The sequence below is a fragment of the Balaenoptera borealis genome, assembly GCF_965194805.1.
Source record: "Balaenoptera borealis genome assembly, chromosome: 10".
Lineage (NCBI taxonomy): Eukaryota > Metazoa > Chordata > Mammalia > Artiodactyla > Balaenopteridae > Balaenoptera > Balaenoptera borealis.
The window spans coordinates 13801291-13823896 of NC_138874.1; the positions used below are offsets into that span (position 1 = coordinate 13801291).

Here is a 22606-nt window from a genome sequence, read left to right on the forward strand (position 1 = left end):
ATCATTTATGAGATGAGCAAAACCTAGGCAAGTCAGCTACCTTATTCCTCATTCGTCAGATGGAACTCTAATACTCACCTCCCAGAGGTTGTGTAGGTCAAATGAGAAAAATATATGCGAAATCTATCAAGTGCTAGTTTTCGGTTTCCTATCCTTTGCTTTCCGCCACCTAATTCAGGCCTTCATTTCCTCTCAATTCAAAGATGCATTCGCCTCTCAACTACTCTCCCTGCCTCTAACCTCTGCTTCCACCTGCAACCTGATGGATATGCAAGTGCCAGAATGATCTTCTAAGGCTCAGGCTGTGTTGCTTTAAAATGCTCAATAGCTTCCCCTGCCTAAGAAACAGAGTCCAAACTTCTGAGCGTGCATTCTGAAACCCTCCCTGGTCTAAGGTCAGAGCCATGGTTCTCACCTCTCTGCCCTTTGTCTCCCAAATGTAACCCACCTTCTAACCAACTAGGACTCTTCCCATCCCTCCCTGGTCTGTCTTCACTTACCGAAAGTCTACTTACCCTTCAAGCCCAATTTAAATGAACACGCTCCTGGTATACGTTTTCTGAATCCCCACGAAGAATCTTTCCCTGCTGGGACTGCCAGTGTTTGCTTTCTACTTCTATGACAATGTCATCTCCCCTGATAGACTGTAAATGACTTGAAGTCATGGAGTGAACCTCACCCATCTTTATGTTCATCACAGAGCTTAGCACTGTGGTTTACACACAGTAGGTACTCAACAAGTTACATCTAATGATACATTCTTTAAAAAATTTTTTTTAATACCCCTAGGTGCCTAGCATTGTGTCAGGTGCTATGGCAGCTACAAAAAGCCTTGCCCCTAGGGGCTTCCCTGGTGGCGCAGTGGTTGAGAATCTGCCTGCCAATGCAGGGACACGGGTTTGAGCCCTGGTCTGGGAAGATCCCACATGCCGCGGAGCAACTAGGCCCGTGAGCCACAACTACTGAGCCTGCGCGTCTGGAGCCTGTGCTCCGCAACAAGAGAGGCCGCGATAGTGAGAGGCCCGCGCACCGCGATGAAGAGTGGCCCCCACTTGCCGCAACTAGAGAAAGCCCTCGTACAGAAACGAAGACCCAACACAGCCAAAAATAGAAAAAAAAAAAAAAAAAGCCTTGCCCTTGTCCCTGACTCAACAAAATATTGTTGAGGTTACAAGATTCTTTCATATAGTTTTCTCATATATAAAAACTATATGAAAGACTCCACGGAGACGATGCTTTGGGAAAGATCTGCAGTGCTCTCCTTACTTGCTGCAAGTAATAAATCCTTCCTTCTCCTGGGGGTAAAAAAAAGGAAGAAGAAGAATCTGTGATTACATGCTAAGTTCTTAGTTCCACTTAGTGTCTACACAGTTGCATGTAAAGATCTTTGAAAGGCTTTGTGTACACTTTTTAATTTATAACTTGTTTTAGAAATGACAGAAACATAAGAAATTACATCTTGAAATGAATACATTTGCTAAAATCGAGGCTAAATACATTGCACAATTGCTCTCAAAGTATTCTAATTTTAGGTCTTGACACAAGTGAAAAATGTTTACCACGGACAAGAAGACAAATTTCTCTCTGGTTAGCAGAATTTAAGGTCATCAGCTCTAAAAAGAAAGCTCAATCGAAATTTTAATGTTTTTTTCAGGTCCCTTCTGTTCTATCCACAACCTAAGTTATTAAACTTTTAGAATTATAAAAAAGCACAAAAGGACTCTGTGATGTTCCAGAAAGCACACACCAAGTGGGTAGGGATTAGAGTTGGGATGAAGAAGTGGCTGGATTAGTGGAAGGACAGGCGGGAGGGAGATGAGAATGCCTCTTGGTGAGTCTTTGAAAGTTCACTCTGAGCTCCTGGCTGAAAAGGCTGGGAAACAAAGCTGAGATCCACTGAGTGTCAGCAGATGTGAGGTCAGTGCTCCCAGGCCCAGGTCCTGGACCTAGACCTACAGAAAAGTCTAAGAAGAGGTGTGGGTTAACAGCTAGAGCACTGAATTAAAAGTCTGTATTTTCTGGGACTTCCCTGGTGGTCCAGTGGTTAAGACTCTGCGCATTCCAATGCGGGTGTTGTGGGTTCGATCCCTGGTCAGGGAACTGAGAGCCCACATGCTGCGCGGTGTGACAAAAAAAAAAAAAAAAGTCTGTATTTTCTGACTTCCAAGAGCCTGTGAACAAACAAAACAAAAGAGGAAAAAAAAAAAAAAAAGACTGATTTAGCTGCATAGGAGATGGCTGGGGTTCATTCTGGTTTGAGGTCAGAATGCTGGTGTTTCAGACTTGAATTAAAGCAAAAACACATATTTTCAGAAGTTTTAAAAAATTACTTCATTCCTGATATAAGCATGAACCTTAAAAGGTATCTTATATTTGCATTTGAATAAGCAGGTACTATCTGACATGCCCCATGGGTGTCAAAATATTTGGTGGGTTCTTGCCTAATTATGTTTTGGGTTTATACAAATAAAGTCTTAATCAGTACCACAGAAATTCTGTAGAAATTTCTACTATTCACACTGGATGTTGTTTGTTGATATAAAGGGGACAATTTCAATGTGTTCATCTCGTTGAGTATATACCTGAACACAGAAACTGCCTTTAATATTGTAGGGTTTGCATCATGTAAACTGTCTCTCTCGTCCTGGCATCAGGGATCTCATGCTGCTATCCCGCTGGCCCCAAGCCTCTTTCCTTCTTGCCATCCGTAATTCTCTCAAGTACGTGCTTTCAAATGAGTTCAGTGCCCAGATACTTTGAAATTATTTCTTTTCTTATTGTACCATCACATAACCGAACCTCCAAACACCTCACTTCAGTGACTTCTGCTAGCTACTGCAGGACAGACAGCAACCTGACACCCCAAATTAAAGGAATTCATGCCAGGGTGTGAACCAAAGATCAAATGTCCCATCTCTTCCTCTCCCTTAGTCCTGGCACCAGCAAATCTGTAACTCTCCCAGACACCCACTGTTTAAATAGGCGAATGAATGAATCCCTGAAATCCGGAAATGTAACTAGGCAATTAGTGGAAGGTGAGGCACGGTGATGAGGAGGAAAATTCTGGGCACTGGGTAGGGTGGGAAGCTTTCCTGATACCCTTGAATCACCCTGCTTGCACTGGGGCTTCTCCATGTTGCTCTCACCCAGTCGCAAGGGTCCAGCGAGAATATCTGCCAATGTTACAAACATTGATTCTGGAGAGGGCTTTAAGGGGGGTGGTAGATTAAAGGGGAAAACCCCCCCCAAAAGTGCAGGGCTCTTTTATGTTGAATGCCTGAAGCGCTCAGAACACTTTATAACTGTGATCCTATTGAATGCATTTAGAACAATTAAGTCCCTTTTATAATGAAAACCAACGATCAATGCGCATTACATTTATCCACTCTCTATATACTGCAGTAGTTTTTAATCTGCAATGAGGTTGTCCCTGCAAATCGGTCCCTAACTTCTGTTTTTACCTTTTCTGTCTCTAATCTGGTTATAACATCTGTCATTTTTATTCTTCCTCCAAAGGGTAGAGCCTGCTTCTCTCTCTCTTTTCTCTCCCTCTCTGAGGTGTGAATCGTGTTTATTTTCGCCTCAGAGTTGATGAATAGTTTCTGAGCGATAATCCCGTTCTCCACTCTGCTATTTCCGTTTAGAACGACCCTCGCGTTCACAGCCAGGCTGAAAGACGTGTTCGTTCGCATTTTGAAGTTCCCAAAGTGGACCTGGAGCTCTTCTTGGCTGCTGTCGGCACGGCTGGACGTTGCCATTTACTGAGCAGGCCAGCGCGCCGTGGAGTGAACTAGTGACTCCAGAGCCCCGCCTGCTCCCCCCTCGGTCAGCGCGGACGCCGCCAGGTGGATCCTGGCTTCCGGGGACGGTGACGGCCGGCGGGATCACCAGCACGGCCAAACCTCCCCGACGTCCTGCCCGGCCCGAGGGGGAGCCTCTGTACCCCGACTCCCCGCACTAGCCCGCCTCTTCGGGTGGCGTCTGAGGTGACCCTCCCCCATCAGTACTGACAAGCAGCTTTGGGGGCTGGTGGCGGAGCCCACCTCGCCGGGAGTGGGGCAGCCCGGGTAGGGCTCGATCGCGCGAGGAGGGCGCGGGGGTGAGGCGGGAGTCTCGGGAGGTGCACAAGGTTGCGCCGGGGATGGGCGCAGCGGTGGGGGTGGGCGCGGGGGGTACGGGGTAGGGGTCCACGGTGAACTGGGACGCGGGGGTGAGCGCCGAAGCGCTGGGGGTCGGGTGGGTGCTAAGTGGGCGGGGCCGTAGGAGAGCCCGGGAGGTGGGGCGCCAAGGGGGCGAGGGCGTGGGGCGGGGACGCGGGGAGGGGCGGGGACGCGGGGAGGGGCGGGGCGAGGGGGCGGGGGCAGCGCGGCGGGGAGGGGAAGTGGGCGGGGCGCCGCCGGGAAGGGGGCGGGCCGGGGAGCCTGGGCCCCAGGCGGCGGCGGCGGCGGCGGCGGAGGAGGACTTGCGGGCTAGCGGTCTGGCCGAGCGGGATGAGCGGGCCCGGGGCAGCCGGCTCGGTGCGCGGGCTGCGGGTGGACGGGCTGCCCCCGCTGCCCAAGAGCCTGAGCGGGCTGCTGCACTCGGCGTCGGGCGGCGGCGCGTCGGGGGGCTGGAGGCACCTGGAGCGGCTGTACGCGCAGAAGTCGCGCATCCAGGACGAGCTGAGCCGCGGGGGCGCTGGCGGCGGCGGGGCGCGGGCCGCGGCGCTGCCCGCCAAGCCTCCCAATCTGGACGCCGCGCTGGCCCTGCTGCGCAAGGAGATGGTAAGGGAGGTCCGCGGGCTGGGGCGGGGGGTCCTTCCCCTGCCAGCTCGCCGTCCCGGGAAAGTTCGCCGGAAGTCCCCGCGACACCCGCCCGTCTCCGGCTCTTTTGCCCCAAGCGCCGGCGCCGAAAGAGGGACACTGTCCGCTCTGTGCCCGCGACTGGACCTTCGCGCTGGGAGGGTACCCCTCTCAAAAGGCAGCTTTTTGGAGACCGGGCTCCCCTAGTCCGGCCCCAGCTGGCTTAGAGACCCGGGAGGCGCGGCGTGGGGCTAGCGCTTGGCCTAGGGCCGGGGGCGGCTGGTCACCCCTCCCCAGAGGGCGGCAGACCTCCCGGGTCGGGGAGCGGCCATCGGTGCACGCGAGGGGTTGAGAGCTGTGTGCGATTGTGTTTTCCTGCGCTGAAGAGGAACAGCTTTTTGTCCTTGCGAGTGTAGACGGCAGATGGGAACAGCCCTCGCCCCTCCCCCGCGCCCGAGGCGCCGCGTGCAGAATTGGATTACGGCGGAGCGGCTCCGGCCCACAGATGGCCGTGAAAACCGCCGCTCGCCCTGACCGTGTCCGCGCGGTGCGCCGACACCCCGAGCGCGCTGGAGAGGAGTGGGGCGGTGGCATCCTCGCCGTCTGGGTGAAGCCCGTGCAGGTTCTTCAGGTTGTGTCCGGGCTCCAAACAATGGGGCTTGGTTTTTCGCAGTCGTTGGGAAGTATGTTAGGTGTTTGTGGACCAGGACGCACGACTTAGGGTGACGCCAGAAGCAGCTCAAGGGCAGGGATTTGGGTGGCAGGGAGCCTTTCTCCAGCCTTCTCCAGGCTTAGGCCAGCCTAGAAGAGAACAGAAAAACTTCCTCCCTCTAACCCTCCTGCAGGGCCCCTGAGCACCTTCCCCTGGCCACCCTCTCTCTTTTTAGAATTTGCCCATTCCTTTTACCTAGTGCAGGTTTTCCCCCTCTCCTGGCACAGGTAAATACTTTATTAAGGAAATCTGATATATGAAAACTGCTTTTTCCCCAAGAATAAAATTGCCAAAAAATTTATAATAGGAATCCTTTAAATATGCATCGAGTGCATTAAGATATTGTTTAGAAAAATTCAATTTATGCGTTTTTTCAGGAGCATATCTGTTCTGCAAACTAAGAATTAAATCTAGAAAAACAGCCTTAACACCTTTTAATCAGTTAGATATCGTCTTCCCACTCTGTGGCTGCCACTGAAGTGATTTCCAGTTCTCTCCAAAAAGATTTTTCTAAGCTTCTTACAGAATGACTTAAATTCCAAGCCAACTGTTTTAAATTTATTAATAAACATTAATCGACACCAGCATTGCACAACTGGTAAGCTGTGTTTTAATTAGATAAATCTACACCGAGTATGTTTACAGCCTGAACTTGGATGCAGCATAAATACGGGGGTGAAATAGGAAGACCCATTCTGGTTAAGTTACCAGAACAGAGACAGGAAAACCTCAGAGAGGTTTTTTCCTGTTGTGAAGCTCTCTCTGCTTTGTAAAAGTGCCTTGGAGTCTCACATACTCCCAAGTGGGAGTAAACATGCCCTTCCCGAAAGTGTTTTTCTAGGTCCCTCCTGGTGCAACTGAAGTATAGGCACAGCCTTCTCATTATGCCTTGGACCAGAGCTCTCTCAAAGCCTAACTATCTGAAGCACAAGGAAAATAAACAGCCATCTTAAGTCTGTCTGATATTTAGCTGAGATAAAGACAAAATATGGCTACAGGCCTTGACAGGTCCCTTCCAAGAAATGTCACAAGGTCTTTTGAAGTACTCTGGTTTTTTGGCTTTTTGAGATTTACTAACCTAGGGCAGTGGGGTCTGAGTGGTCACCTCAAACTGAGGTTCCCACTGGGGGGCCTTGCAAGATCAGAATGGAGAGTTCGTGCCTGAATTACCTGCCTAGTAGTTTGTGTTGATCTATTGACTCTGAAGGCCTGAGGTCAGATCTGTGTCAAGGGACCTAACTAGAAGTCCTGGCAGAATGAAATTAGTTCCTTTTGAAACAGTCCTGTGCCAGCACAGAAAGAGGGCCAGCTTCCAGCAGCAGTAGTGCGGAAGGCCTCAGAAGGTGGCTGCATTTTAAGAAGAGAGAGGGTGATAGGAGACTAGCAGCACAGCCGGCCCGAAGGGCGCTCCCATTGGAATAGCGCAGGAGTGGACATTGCAGCTGCGAGGGCCCGGGGGCCGGGGCAAGGTGCGTTGCGGAAAGCCTCAGGTAGCAAAGGCACGGGTTAAGCAGGAGAGCTGGCTTTGAAGCGTTAATGTGATAGCAGGGTGCTGAGGAGGGAGAGCTGGGCCTGGCAGATGCTAGAGGTATGGTCGGGGCAGGTGAGAGCTTCCGGCAGCATGGGGACCCGGGAATGGGAAACAAGAATCAAATGGGAGCTACTTCTCTGAAGCAGAATCTGCAGGAATTGCTGATACAATGTTAGGAGTCAGGGATAGTGATGCTGAGGGACCAGAGATGACTTAAGTGTTTTAATGGAAAGTGCAGCTAAGCAAAACAATGAAAAATTACAGTCCTAGCACCTGGAGATAATCACTGTTAATATCTGGGTATATCTCTCGATAGGCACGATGTAAGTGCTTTCCTTACATCGTCTTATTTGAATTTTATAACTTCTCCACAAGATAGGTACTGAAAGTCTCTATTTTTAAAAATATGACTCAGAATTTAAGTGACTCACCTAAGGGGGACAAACTCAACCATATGTGTCCGGCTCCAAGACCCTGTTTAATCATTGCATTTTACTGCTTTTGGTGGGCACATATTACAAATACTTTCTAGGTCAATGTATACTATAATGTCTTCTCTCACTCCATAGTGTGCGATTATACGGCAGTCATAACCTTGATAATCCATCATTGGGAAAGTGGGGTTCATCACAGCACTAGGGGAGTCAGGCGGAGTGGCTGCTTATGGGGAAAGGTGGTTTGCCATTACATCAGCGGAAAGAGTATGTTAAACATTTCAGAATGTGGAGCTGGAGACTGGCAGAGTCTGGCCTGGAGATAACTGATGGATGGACGGTGAGGGCAGAACCTGGGGAAGCTGGTGTCCAGGGGCGCCCGTGTGGGCAGAGGTTCTGTCCCATGACTGGCGACGCCCTGCTCTGCTCTGAGGGTGCTGGTTTCCTGTCCTCGTAACAGGGTAACTCTGAAATTCTGTGCTCCTGTGAGTTCCCTTCCCCTCCCCTAGCGAGCTCATTTGGAGAGCCGCGAGGGTCACACAGATGCTTATTGCTGTTTAGACCTGAAAAAGTCCTTTAAAACAAGAAGCTGAGGTTGTTGTTTGTTTGTTTGTTTTCCAACATCAGAGAATATTTTTGGATCATATTCAACAGATGTTGACCAGGTGTCTGCTAGTTATAAAGTGTTGTGGAGGATACAGAGGTGAATAGGAATTATCTAGGTGTTAAGGAGCTTATAACATCTGGTAGAGGTGGACCTCTTTGCAGCAATATGATTGCTGTAGTTTAGACCACTGGTCATTTTTTCATGTCTGAAGACTCTGTATTAGTAATAGAGACTCAGTTTGAACCAACTCTTGCAAAAGGAGAACCTTGTAGGGCTGCGTGTGTACAGAGACAGACTAGAACCAGGGTTGATGGGGAACCCAGGAAAGCCACTGTATTCTTCTTTCCCCTCGTTTTTATGTAAAAAAAATTTTCCCCTACATTTTGGAATGTGGTTGCCAACAGTGTCCACACTCCCAGTTTCAGCCATGCTTCTTTGTTTCAAAATATTTATTTATTTATTTATTTGGTTGCGCCGGGTCTTAGTTGCAGATACAGGGCTCCTTAGTTGCGGCTCGCCGGCTCCTTAGTTGTGGCACATGGACTCCTTAGTTGTGGCATGCAAACTCTTAGTTGTGGCATGCATGCTGGAATCTAGTTCTCCGTCCAGGGATCGGACCCGGGCCCCCTGCGCTGGGAGTGCGGAGTCTTATCCACTGCGCCACCAGGGAAGTCCCTTAGCCACGCTTCTTACTGCCACTTTGAAAATACTGTGTGAAAGGATGCCAGTGGGTCCAGCTTGGCGGGGTCTGGCCAGCCAGGGCCAGCTATCGGTGACCGAGGACAGGATGGTATTTTACTAAGATGGTATGACCATGTGGATGGGGTTCGGGGCTGGGCATCCCTCAAAGAAAGAACAATTTGCAGAAATGGAGCAGGGGGCAGCTGTTGGACAGCCAAAATACTAGATGTCTACCGCAGATCTTTTTCTGGATAAGAATACTTTGCCCTCAAGGGCCCCATAGTTTAAAAGATTTTCATCTGCCACGCTGACAGGCTAGCTTGGCTCAGAAGATCTTGGTTGGCGTTTCAAATCCTTGCGTGTGGTTGAAGGACACAGGTGACTCTCAGGGTCCCCAGGGACCTGGCACACACCTTTCCTTGCAGGGTTCTTCAGAGACCACTGGCCAGCAGCCCTGTGGGGTTAACCCGTCAAGCTTAGGTCCTCAAAAACGTCCCATGGAAGCGGAGAGACACAACGAGAGCCTCAGCCGTGGGGCTGGGAGATGGCCGTGTCTCTCCTCAGAGACATGGGGTCCGTGTCTTCTTGGGTTCCGGTCCTCAAACCAGCAGCACGTTCTAGTAGCTTTGAAGACTCTTTGCCTCATTTTTTTCTTTTTTTCTTCAAAGTGTCCAACAGTTGCTTTGGCCACCCACTTGTGCGTGAGTGGGAGGAAGTCACCTGCACAGAACTTTCGAGTTCCAGAACTGCAATGGTTTGGGTGAAGAATTTGATCTGAGAAAAAGGATTTGATTCCTGAGAGCAGCAACACTTATCTTTCCCGCACTTCAGTTGAGACAACAGCTAAAGGCCTAACGAGCTTGTCCAGTGAACTATATTCTAGGAGACAGGCATGAGCCTGAATAGTCCAAATCCCCGCAGAGTTCAGTCCTCATCCTACACATGAAACTAGGGTCTCAGGAGGTTTGAGTTTTTAAATGGGTTTCTGGTTGGAGGTCCAATCTCGAACCAGGCCTGTGAAATGCCATCTGGAATAAGCGCATTAGCTCCCAATGTAGCATTCTTGATTGACCTTGGTCAGAGGTGACTGGGGATGGCCGCTGGCCTTTAGTATTGTCTTTGTGTTTCCACTGGTCTTCTCACCAGTATGGCTTATCTTGGTGTTCCTCAAATGGACCAGCAGCCCCAGAGTCCCCTGTGGTGCTTGCTAAAAATGCAGATTCCTGGGCCCCTTCCTATACCAACAGAATCAGAATGGGGGAGAGGCAGAATCTGCATTTTTAACAAGCTCTTTGAGAGCTGGGAAGCTCATGAGCCGGGCATCAAGAGCTTGAAACCTGTTATTAAATTATGTGCTATAAGTTGGGCAAGCCTCTTCATTATTTTAGGCTACAGGTCCCTTATTGGGAAAATGAGATTAAATGCCGTAAAGGATCCGTTTGGCAATAGTAGTATAATTCTTTTCCCCTCATGTTTTTATGGGTCATTATGGTGCCTGTAGAAGACGTTTGCTCTGTCATAGAATAACGTGGGCACGGGGGCAGGTCCTCCCTAATGCAGTGTGCTTAGTGCCCCTGAGGACCCTTGCACAGCTATACCTGCTTGTTGCAGAACCACTTAACGCAAAAGACTGGGAGCAGAAAAGGAAGAAGGGTGTAAGTTTGCTATTCTTGGACTTTGTTCATCAGAAATTTGGCTGTCTACAGTAGTTCTTAAAGATTTTAGGCCATTCTTACCATGTGTAATACCTGTCTCATCCCAGTATCCACCCAATAAAAGCAAAAGCTAAAAGTCTATATGATAGTTCGTGCGTGTGAAAGCAGACTTGTGTCTATGGCGTCATTGGCCTGGTTTCATTCCCTTTCAAGGTTATCTCTAAGTGAGATTATACTTATAGTCTTAAGATTTGAAGATGTAAAGGATTGAAAGATTTTTTCATACCACTTTCAACTTTTATCTATTACTTTACCTCCCTGTAGAGACTATAAATTCACATTTTTCCTGACTCATAAGTCTCTCACGAATAGCGCTGCCCTTCTGCTTTTTCTCCCCCTTTTGGTTAAAGGCATTCATCTGTTAAGTGTGGCTCTAAAAGTGCCCCAGTTGTTGGCACTTTGGGTACCTCTTCGTTTACAGAGCCAGTGCCCAGGCCTTTCTGCACCCTGCAGGCCATCAGCGTTCCCCGCTCTGGGCCCGGGCCTGACGTTGCTGGAGATCTTCGAGGCCACGCGGGCAAGGGTGTTCAGAGAGGGCTCAGGAAGAGGACCACGGCCCTCAGGCAGCTTCTCCCACCCAGCAGCAGTCAGAAGCTGTGCAGTTTTGCTCCTGCATTGCCTGCCTCAACACTACAGGGACTTCAGAACCCAATTTGAGAAGCTAAATTTTTCACAATACTGGGTAAGAAACCTTACGGACAGATCACAGAGTCCCTGAGCAGGAAACCAGCCCTGAGACTGGCCAGGTCAGATATTTGCCCCCTCTTGCCCAGTGCTATTCTCCAGAGCCCTGGCCTCCTGTTCATCTCACTCCTTGCCCACGTTCTCCAGATGTTTCCAAGTGATAAGTAGGCAGGGCTCACAAAGGCTGCTCCTTCTTTCCTGTGGCTCATTCCCCCACAGACATAACAGAGATGTTCATTCTCCCCCAAGAGACAAACCCTTAGCCTTCCTTGTGGATCTACAGAAATTCGTTAAGAGAGGTGGCCTTCTCAGTTTTTATGAGTGCTCTCTGTTCACTTCCTTGATTGGCCCTAAAGAGCCATGGGCTGGCCTCGTTTTGCAGGTCAGAGAATCCTGTCTTCAAGTATTCGGGGAGGGAGGTGCTGTCCTTGACTGGAGAAGTGGAGGGGGTGTGTGTCCTCTGATCGGCGCTCTCTAGGGGAGGGGTAACGTCTGTGGGATGCCAGGCCTGTCCCAGCCTGGGGAGGCGGGGCTAAGGAAGGTTACCAAAATACACATGGAGGCTAGAAACTTGGAAGGAGGGTGTTTGGTGTATTCTTAGGTTGTCAGCTGTACTTAGGATTGGCAGTAAAATAGCCAAGTTCATGCAGGTAAAGAGAACCGGCAAGGTGTTTAAAATCCCTTGTAACCACAGATATGCAAATTAAAACAATAAGGTATCATGTTTTACCTAAAAGATTAGCAAAGATTGAAGAGAATGATCATAGTGATGGTGTGGGTTCGGGCACCGTAAGCACCGTAAAACAGAACAGACACCAACCACGTTCTCTTGCTTTTTATGTCAGTTGTCTAGAAAACACTAGATGCTGACATGAAGTTTTCTGTATATTGTCCAAGAACTTGGTTTTCTGATTTTTAGCTTCAGATGGTCTTCCTTAACTGCATCTGCTCTTGCAGAGAGGCAATTTCAATTAGTTGGATATCATTCAAGAAAATGACAAAATTCAAGCTAACCCTCAAATGTGTGTTGAGTTCCAACGTGTCATTAGTAAGTCGTGTTTTTTCCTCTAGTCCCACCTGATTTTTAGCATCAACTGCATACATGTTTGCGTTCATCATCTTGAGTAATGAACTTTCAGGCCTTGGACACAGATCCTTGATGAATGGTCTGCTGTTTGTGGCCCCAGGATTGGGGAAGGATTGGAAGGAAGGCATCCCATTCCCCTTCTCTGCCTTCTCCCCTGAAATTTCATTTTCATAAATTTAACTTACAGAAATAGTCACACAAGGGAATAACAGTACTTGTACAAGAATATCTTTTGCAGTGATATATAGTAGTATTCTATAATAATAATATATAACAGTGATAGAATACTGAATAGTTGTTGAAAAGAATGTGGTAACTAAGTAAATAAACATAGGTGTTCAAGGTATGGAAAAGTAAGTTACAAAACAGCACATGTATACATTTGTGTATGCATGGTGTCTTGAGGGACACATGCTAAACAGCTACAAGTGGATATGTTAAGAACAGTGGTTCTTAAATTATGGTCTGAGGACATCTTGGGGTTCCCAAATCCTTTCAGGGGTCCGTAATTATGTGGTGGTCACCTTGACAAATGTGATTTTCCAAAATAGTACCTAAGAAAATGTATCAATATTTCGAGGAGCTAAATAATTCAGTGAATCATTTTTCCACATTTTTCACACAACCAACGCTTGACACGTGGTTAAAAGATCCATTCAGAGTGCGAGACTGGTGGGTTTTAATGAAACAGTATGAAAAGCTCATTGGCATAGTTTCAAATTCCACACTGGAGCCACCTTAATGATAGTGTCAAAGAAGAATAGCCACAATTACCTGAAAGGTGATTAAAATACTCCTCTTTTTCCCAATTACATATCTGTGTGAGGCCAGGTTTATTTCAACCAAAAAAAGCATGTTACAAGGATCACGTACGGAGCAGATAAGCCAGAGATTAAAAAGATTTACAAAATCTCATTTATAAAAATGTTATTTATATTAACAATGGGTATAGCGTTTTTGAATGGATTAATATTAAAGTTTCTCAGTTTCAATTTCCAATAAGGTAACTATTGATAGGTATAACCCACATAAAGAAGAGATCTTGGGGACCCTCAATAATTTTAAGAGTATAAAGGGGTCCCAAGACCAAAACATTTGAAGATTGCTGCTTTAGAACATGAAATTACGGAAGACTCTTTGTATAATTATGAGCCGTTGACTTTTTAATAGTTAGAATATTTTATTTTTGTAATCGGGAGAGTTAAGGAATGTACAAGGACGTTTCTTAAAGACAATGGATGATCGCTTTTCTTCATCTTTACCTAGGACACAATGAGAAGAAATGGGCTTCACTGGTACTGTCATTACTTTAGGTTAGAGATGAGCAAGAATCTCTTCATGAGAACTGCTGAGTTGCAGAATGGGCTCCATCCATCAGTGCAGATGCCTTCCGGTGTAAGCAGAAAACTCCACTCAAACTGCCCTTCCTGGTCGAGGAGTTTATGGGAAAGTGTAGAGGTGGACCGAGCTTTGGGTCTGGCTTAATCCCTGGCGAGGCCACGCACCTGGTCTGTTTGCTGTCTCTGAGTCACCAGGGCTCTTCCGAGGCGGTCCTCAGCTCAGTGGGGCTGCAGCGTTAACAGGAGACGAGGCTGACTGATGTGCGTCCCCCTGGGGAGGAGCCGTGGGACGGATGGAAGCCTGCTTAGGGAGCCCAGAATCACAGCATGCCGGGAAGCTCGGGGTCCTGCAGGGGCAGCTCTCTCCAGCTCCGGCTGCTGAGTTCATAGCTTTTTCTCTATTAGATCAACACCAGTGAAGCTGTTCTCTTTGGCTTTCCTTTTCTAAACAGTATGCAGGTCAGCGTCCTTCTGTCAACACGTCCTTTATTCAGAAATCAGGTTATGATCCCTTAGTCACTGCTTTATTGCATTCCAGTCCTGTGGATGCATACTAGACACTCTCATTAAACCGGGGGCATTTACCAAGTCTTGTCCGAAATAAATTTACAAGCTGTTCATTGGATATGCTTACTCATTCATTACGTTTTCAGAAGATAACTTTAAAAATTCTCTTGTTATGAATGAATACATATTCACAGTAGAAAATCAGGAAAATTCAGAAAAGCCCCAAATAGAAGGCACTTGTGATCTCAGCAGCTTGCTGTGCTGCAGCTGACGTGGCGGCATCTCCCAGTGTTGTCTGTGCAGGCAGGGCAAGCTGATGGTCTGGCATGGACGCTGGGGTCCTACCACCTGCTTGCAGCCCCCTGCTGTTAGTGAAGGGCCTACATCTTTCAGGGCTTCAGTTTCCTCATCGTAACAGAATCCACACCTACCTCACAGAACAAGGATGAGGATTACCTATTTGTGTACAGCTGAGATTTTCTACTCCACGGTCCCCAGGAATGAACTGGTTAGCTGGTTAAAAGTTACGTGAGGGACTTCCCTGGTGGCGCAGTGGTTAAGAATCCGCCTGCCAATGTGGGGGACACGGGTTCGAGCCCTGGTCCGGGAAGATTCCACGTGCCGTGGAGCAACTAAGACCGTGCGCCACAACTACTGAGCCTGCGCTCTAGAGCCCACGAGCCACAACTACTGAGCCTACGTGCCACAACTACTGAAGCCCGCGCGCCTAGAGCTCGTGCTCCGTAACAAGAGAAGACACCGCAATGAGAAGCCTGCGCACCACAACCAAGAGTAGCCCCCGCTCGCCGCAACTAGAGAAAAGACCGCGCGCAGCAACGAAGACCCAACGCAGCCAAAAAAAAAAAAAAAAAAAAAAAAAGTTATGTGATGTTTTAAGGCTTTTGATAGACATTGCCAGTGAGTCCTCCAGAAAGGTTTTACAAGCATGCAGCCCTATTATTACTAGTTTTTAAAATTAGGAGTAACATGCTTGTTGGAAAAAAAAATTAAGCAGTACAGAAGGCTGTGAACATCCAGCCCCACTTTCCAGAAGTAAATTCTGCTAACGGAAATTTTCTCTTCTAGTCAAAAGCTTGCACATGTGTGTACATAGATGTATAAAGTGAGATCCTACTAAACATACTATTCTGTACCTTGAACTTCCGTGCCTAATGGTGTGTGTTGGTCAGTGTCCTAATCTAGTACTTCGAGAGCTGCTCTGTCTTTTAAATGACTATCTGGTTTTTATTGTATGGCTATAACATAATTTCTTAAGTCAAGTTTCTATCATCCATTATGTTCCGAACTGAACTTTCACCCGACAGACTTTTTCTGCATCTGTCCCCGTATTTTGGGGCCCCCTGTACTGTAGTTCCTGATGCTACAGCTTAACTTTGGATCCATACATCCCTCGCCCCACGTGAGGTGGGGTGTTTTTCATCTTAGGCTGAGGAATCACAGCGATAGGAGATAGTGGATTGGCAGGGGAGAGAGCTCATTGCCCATGCTGGCACCAGATCTGCTTCCCCCGCCCCTGGGCCCAGGCTCCTATACGGAGCTGGGCACAAATAAGGCCATTTCCTTGTATGTTTGTCTTGTTTTCTACTCACTGCTGTGTTTGGGAAGAAGTTGCACCGGTGAATTACCCCAAATTTTGTTTTTAGTTACTTAAATAAAACAGACTGTTTTTCTTAAATGTATTTTTTACTTCTGAGAAAATCTTAAAATTTTTCATGATGCTTTGTTTTCAATCAACATAAATCTCCCATGAAAGTCTTCTTTCATCTTCTAGGCCTTGTACCCTAATGGTAATGTTTCTATTACAATCTGAAAGTCAGGAAGAACTTCCTCCTCAACACCACCCTCCAAAGATATCCAGAGGCTGGGTGACCCCAGACCCAGCTGGGAACCACCACCCTGTCTGAGGTGTATCCATGGGGCCAGCCCACCGTGAACTCTTGAAACTGTCGCGAGCGAGGGTGGTTCAGGATTGTCCGGCCCCGTCGTTGGAGATGTTGCGGATTGGTGAGCCACCTGTGTGTGCAGCAGGCCACGTGCAGGGAGCTCTGCTCGTGGGAAGAGTTCAGGAAGGAGGCAGGAAGCCTGAACAGAGAGGACGGAATCATGCTAGCGGTTTAAAGAGATGGAAGCGAGTGGCTTATTCTGAATTGTCTCAGAGGTCTAGAACAAGGGGCTGCAAATTGCAGGGTCTTAGAATTCTGTGTTTTTCTACAACGAGCCTGTCTGAATTTTTCAACTGCGCTTTCAAATAAGAGCTGCATTTTCTGAATCCAGCTGTGAATCAGGAGAGCAGCTGTCCTTTAGGGGCACGTGGGAACACGTCAGTAAGGTGACAGGCTTCTGCTTGCAGGGTGTGGACAGTGGCGAGGGTTAGTGGGCTTGCTGAGGGCATGTTCCCCTGCCTAGCCTGCCCCCCCACCCCCCCGCCTCACTTTCTTCTGGAAGAATGAGAAGTTCTTGTTCATGGGTGATTTCATCATGTCCTAAAACATAATTGCAGTTGAGTTCTCTTGGCGTCAGTGTTGAGAGCCTGCTTTCTGGCCTGTCATGAGTTTGTCTTCCAGCTGCAGATGGCTGGCTCTGTATTGAGCGCTCAGGAAGGAATCTTGGTTTTGTGCCTTCTCCTGTCAGGCAAGAGGTGAGTGCTTTTTTGATGACGTGGCGAGAACCACGTGGTCTGTGGCTTTCCTCGGGGGGACCTTGGTTTGGAGCTAGGGGCTTGCAGATCCTAGTGCGACCCACTGCCAGGACGCTGCCAAGCGTCCTCTGGGAGGGCATCGAGGTCCCCACAGCGAGGCGCTTTCCCTCAGGCAACCAGTATCCGAGTTTCCTCTGCAAGGTTCTGCGCTGGGTGCTGAGGGACCCAAAGGGGAGATGGGTCCCTGCCTCCTGGGCTCCTCCTACAGTAGGAGAAGGAAGACCGTGTGTGTACCCGTAGCATAAGGTAGAGAGTGATAAATGCCATGAGACAGGCAGAGAAGGCAAGGGAAAGCGAGGAGCACGGGTGGCTGAGCCCATCCAGGTCTGAAGAGTGGAGGAGACCCTGGAGCTGGGCTTCAACAGATGTAGCTGGAGACGGCCAGGGGACACTCGGGGTGAAGGGGCCTCAACCTGAACAGTGCGTGAGGCGCAGGGGAGCATAGTTTCAGACCAGATTAGGGCATGCTGCCTAGGGGTTTTCAATTTACGTCTAGAAAGTTCAAGTGCAAACGTTTAAACAAGCACAGCTGGGGGAGAGGGGTCCTGGCTAGGAAGCTCGGTTGTCCCTAGCTTCCTGTCTACTTAGCCCATGTCCTCCTAGCTAATCTGGGGGATTGCTGGTGAATCAGAGGAAGTGGAATCTAGCACCCAAAGAAGGAGGTCCCGAGAAGCTGGGTGGGGTGTGGGCGTGTGCGTGCACGTGTGTTGCTTTTAAATCCCTGTAATCCTGTTCAGTTAGTCCAAACGCTTGGCATCTGTTGGCTTGTGTAACAGGCATGTACAGGGCTGCGCTGTATTCCTAGGCTGGTCAGACTTGGTTTCTAGGCCAGCTTTCTGCCCGATGACAAGGCAGCTTTGTGAGTCACTGGCTGCCGCGGTGCAGAAAGGTCCAGGTCATGATCCGACTCCCAGCCTAGTGTGTCTCCCACGTAGGCCTGGGAATGCCTTGGAGAACCTCGGCACCTAAAGAGAATAGCCTGGAACCTCGCTTCGGGGGTGGCACGGCATCGTGGGAAGTCGGGGCCTCTGCAGCCTGTCAGGGGTTGTAGAGCCTAGTTTTCTGCATTCACCTGTGCCCCCTGCATTCCAGTGGCCCAGCAGGGTGACAGACCTGGGCCAGTCGCATGTCACTCCCTGCTACTTCTGTCTTTTTCCCTTACAGTTTTGGGATTCCCGCAACCCTACTGGTATCAGAGTGACCCAGTGGAAGCATCTCCAGGATTCCGGATGAATGTCTACCGCGACTTTCAGTGCAAATATTGGTGGTACTCTGTGGAAGGCGTGACTTCCTTTATTAAAGTTTATGTTCCCTGTATAAAATCCTAGAGAAGGTTGGGGCCATGTGAATTTGCCAAGTCTGAACGTTGTGGCTTGGTTGTTGTATTCAGATCCGGATACCGTGGAGGAGGCTTGGAAAGTCCAGAGGAAAGAACTAGATGATTAATAGAACAGAGAGTCATCACGAATAGTGGAGGGACTGAGGATATTAGCTCGGAGAAGGCAAGTGGTTTAGGGGGTGAAGGTGGTGGAAAGAGATTATCCTCAAAGATTTAAAAGGTGGTGAAGAAAGAGAGTAACTCAATTTGTATGTGCAGCGGCGACACCTAGCATCAAAGGGCTCGCAGAGTTTGACTTGGTATGAAGAATAATTACGTCGGTTTGAAATGAACGAACTGGTTTGCAAGGTCCTCTTTGTTGGGGTTTGAAGTAAGACGTGGGAGGGCCTTTCCTCCTTGAGAGTCTGCAGTTACCACTGCTTCCCACAAAGCAGGCTGGCGGGGAGAGCGTGCATCCGGTGTGACCGCCCCGGCGCCGCCGCCCACACTCCGGGCCGGGGACTCCCGCTCGGGATCAGGGCTCAGGGGGCGGAGGAGCGAGGCGGCACGCGGGCGCTGCCCCGGCCAGAGCGCCGAGGTCCCTGCCATTCCTTTCCAAGCTGAAACCCTGCAGGCCAGCAGAGTGGAAAAGAACAGCGAAGAGGGAAACAAGGGTGGCAGCAGCTGCCGCTCTTTTCAGGAGCTGAACACTTGGTCTGCGGTGCTGTCACAGCTTGGATCCGGGCCGGCGGGCGGGCGCCCGGGGCCAAGCCGCGCCCCGGATGCGGCGCCGCACCCTGGATGCGGCGCCGCGCCCCGGATGCGCCGCCGCGCCCCCTGCCGGCCTGCGGTTCCGGACGCCCAGGACAGTCCCTACACGTGGCCCAGGAGAGGCAGACGGACACTCCCGTCAAGAACCCTGGTTCTTCACTAGAACTGGACTTCAGGATCATCTGCGTAATTTTAAAAACACAAATGTCAGGGACCCACTCTTCCGACATACACACGTACATGTGTGCGCACTCAGGCGCACGCGCACACACGCACACACACACACACACACACACACATTAGGAATAGTGATGGTGTCTTGTCCCGACAGTGGGACATTGTGGCCGCCCGGTCACCTCTTGGTTTGCCTTCCCTGTTCAAGGTGTGCTTTGGAGAGTAGGATGCCTTGGGGCATGTCTGTCCTTTAGGAAACGAATTCTCCCAGGCGCTCGCCATTCGTTGAGGACTAAGGAGCGGTGGTTTAGGACACAGAGCCCAGTGTTTGCGTAGCTGCAGATTATCTGGCCCAAAGCCTCCATTTATTGACAGGTTGAGGGCAAGGGCCTCAACAAAGCCATGGGAAGTGCCGGAGCTGGGCCTGGAGGCCACGCCCCCGGCTTGTGGCGAGGTCTCTTCCTGGGAACAGCTTCTTTAGGAGTTCTAGGTGGAAGGAGTTCTAGAATAATGGGAAACGCTCCAGAAAGAACAGGACCTGCCTCTCTGTCTGGGTCTTCCTGTGAACGTCTTGGCTAATATGCAAAGGCGGTGCGAGCGGCTCCGTTTCTGTGGTCTGTTCGGCTATACTGGAGGGAGGGCTGGTGATTGGGAGTGGTTGACGGTGTGAAGAGTGACCAGGAATTTATCACCCAATCTTGTCACCAGGTGACCGCTCCTTACTGGGCCCTAGCTTCCCTTGTGTAGAAAATCTCCCTGCTGGGTAATTATAAAGACTAATTCCTCTGACACTCTCTGTGTTTTTCTGTGTACTCTTCCCCGTGCATCGTGACTGCTTTAGCCTAGAGCTTGATACACAGGAGGCATTTGATTCCTGTTTATTTAAATGGTTGATATTTCATTTGATCCTCCCAATAGATTAAGAGAAAGTATTCCATTTTGTCATCAAGCAAGGCATAGAGATGATAAATGACTTGCTCAAGGGCCGAGAAGCAGAAGGCAGGTCTTGTGGCGTCTTGTTTAGAGTGTCTCCCCTCGAGACTCCGTGAGGTTTGCCACCCAGCTGCTCTGCTCGGTGTCCCCGTCACCAGTGGCCTCAGGCCTGGGGCCTGAGTCAGAATCTGCAGGCTTAGCAAGATCCCCAAGTGGTTCTCATGCACAGGAAAGTGTAGATGCGCTGGTCCAGGCTGCATTTCTAGGTGAATTAACCCTTCTCCCTTTGGGATTGTTGGAAACAACGCATCACCTGTCCCTGACTGTGCTCTCTTCCCTGGGATGGGCCGCGGGGAAGGGAGGAACCTGAAGGTAAACAAATACGTGACTTTTAAATGTTCTTGGTTCTGTCATCACTTGTGAAAATAGTTCCCAGGAGAATCTGTAGCGGTCCCGGGGCTTACTAGGCTGATTCGGTGGCCGCTCTGGGGAGTGATCCCACAGCCATCTCAGGAGGAGATGTCCTCTTGTCCAGAGGAGAGGGAGTCTGACCACTTGTGAGCCTGGAGACGGAGCTGGTTGGAGGGCGGGCGCTCCAGGGGGCAGTGTGTGACACTGACCGGTGAGCCAGTGGCGGTGGCAAGGAGACTGTTGCCCCAGGGAGGAGAGACGGCCGTAGCAGGGCAGGCACACGTGGGTCTTCTCTGAATCTGATGGTGGCAAGAGGAAATGACACCCTTGAATCTTGCTGTCCAAAGTGAAGCCAGCCGGGGCTTCCAGAATGTGCAAAGCTGTTGCTCTGCAGGATGTGCCGGGGCCCCCGCCACCCTGCGGGTGTGATCCTTCCCTGACATGTTGAGTAACGTCTGAGGCGTGGGCATCACGTAGTTAAGGTTTTCTCCAAACTGGAAACCCGAAGCGTTCAGGTGACGCTCTGCGTCGTTTGCCGCGTGGATAGAAGGTGCTGGCGCGGGCAGACGGCTGGCTGAGGGTACAGCTGAGATGCCACTCCAGTGCTGACTTCTCGTTTTTTACCCGCCTGCCCCTTCCCTCAAGGTTGGCCTCCGACAGCTGGACATGTCCTTGCTCTGCCAGCTGTACAGCCTCTACGAGTCCATCCAGGAATACAAGGGGGCGTGTCAGGCAGCGTCCGGCCCAGACTGCACGTACGCCCTGGAGAACGGCTTCTTCGATGAGGAGGAGGAGTATTTCCAGGAGCAGAACCCCCTGCACGACGGGAGGGAGCGAAGATCCCCGAGGGACCCCTCACTGCCCGTCTCCCCGCTCTGCAGCGGCAACTGGATCCTGGAGTCCATCTAAAGGGCCCTCTCCGCCCCCACTGCGGGCCGTCCCCGGGCCAGTGGGACCAGTGCCGCCAGTTTAGTTTGCAGGCAGGGAGATCTGCCTGGGCGCGGGGCCTCGGGCCGTTTCGGGGGCCCCTTTCTACTGAGGTGACCTGGAGGCGTTCAGCAATCTCCTCACAGCCTGGTGTTGAGGCCCCGCGGCCAAGGATTTGTACGGAGAGCGTAATGAGGGGGTCCCTGGAGAAGACCTTCTCGGGTATTTTGTGCGAGATGAGAGGACCCATGTGTAGCTGGCCGCTTTCTCACAGGTAGGGTTTGCCTGCAGTTTACAGTGTAAGAGAGCTAACACTTCCCTGCTGCCCTTCCTCCGTGTGTTTGGCAGCCTTTCCTGCTGTTTCCTGAGCTCTGAAGCCACTGGGTTGAGCTTTATTTATTTGTAAGCTGCATTACTCATGGTCCAGGTGACTCAGTAAAAGCTTGTCACTGAAACAGTAGACATGTCAGGTCACACCAATCAAGAGAACTGCATTCTCTTAACCTGTCAAAATTTTTTGTATCATTGTTTGTCCAGCAGATGTGGGAGGAAGGCAGATAGTACAAAGATACTTCAAGTGGGGAAAAACACTGGAGCAAGCTGTGTTTTGTATCACTCACGGCAAGGCGGTGAACGTTTTAGGTTTTAAAGATTCTGAATGTCAGCTACTATGTGAGAAAGCAAACTCTTCCACTCAAAATGGTTGTCACCTTAAGCCTTACTGTATTTATTAAAATCTTTTATGCACACTTTACGCTTTGTAGGTTAAAAGTGAGGATAAAATGCTAAACTGTCTGTGGTTGTGTATCGATATTATTTTGGTCTGAATTAAGAACCATCAACTTTCGTCACTTGAATGCGTTGAATCCGATCAACTACGGAAAGAAAATTGCAGTTTGTTTTCTTGCCATTAAGAATTTGAAAGAAGCTTTATTCCTCTCTTAGCTCATCCTTGGAGTTGTTTTATCAATAGACTGCGGCTTACAGTTAGGTATCAGTGCTGTTCAGTCATTGAATACTCTGGACCCCGTGCTTCTCTTCTTCCCTTTGGTGCAGTAGTTGCTTATTAGCACCTCTTTGGGAGTCAGAGAGAGGAAGTAAAACTCACCATCGTGAACCAGCATGTTGACAGCCTGTTATGTACACAACGCCATGTCAGGAATTGGGGTGATATGCAGAGAAGGAAGAGCATTCCTGCTCATTTGCTATGTTGAAAGTCACCGTTAAAATGAGGGGTGGCAGGAAACTGCCTTCAGCAAGTGGCGTGACTGTTT

General features: G+C 49.6%; 1 protein-coding gene and 1 long non-coding RNA gene across 2 annotated transcripts; one reads left to right on the plus strand and one right to left on the minus strand.

Moving 5' to 3' along the window:
• Positions 1–1122: 1122 nt before the first annotated feature.
• LOC309635927 lies at positions 1123–4316 on the minus strand. The gene is made up of 2 exons (XR_014249112.1): positions 4012–4316; positions 1123–3173 (listed from the first exon to the last, which is right to left on the minus strand). It is a non-coding gene; the product is annotated as an uncharacterized lncRNA (long non-coding RNA).
• A 96-nt stretch (positions 4317–4412) lies between these two features.
• Positions 4413–22127, plus strand: FAM89A (family with sequence similarity 89 member A). Its single transcript, XM_082407770.1, has 2 exons — positions 4413–4763; positions 21051–22127. The coding sequence occupies exons 1-2, from the start codon at positions 4491–4493 to the stop codon at positions 21312–21314; spliced, it is 537 nt and encodes a 178-aa protein (XP_082263896.1). The 5' UTR covers positions 4413–4490; the 3' UTR covers positions 21315–22127.
• Positions 22128–22606: the final 479 nt, after the last annotated feature.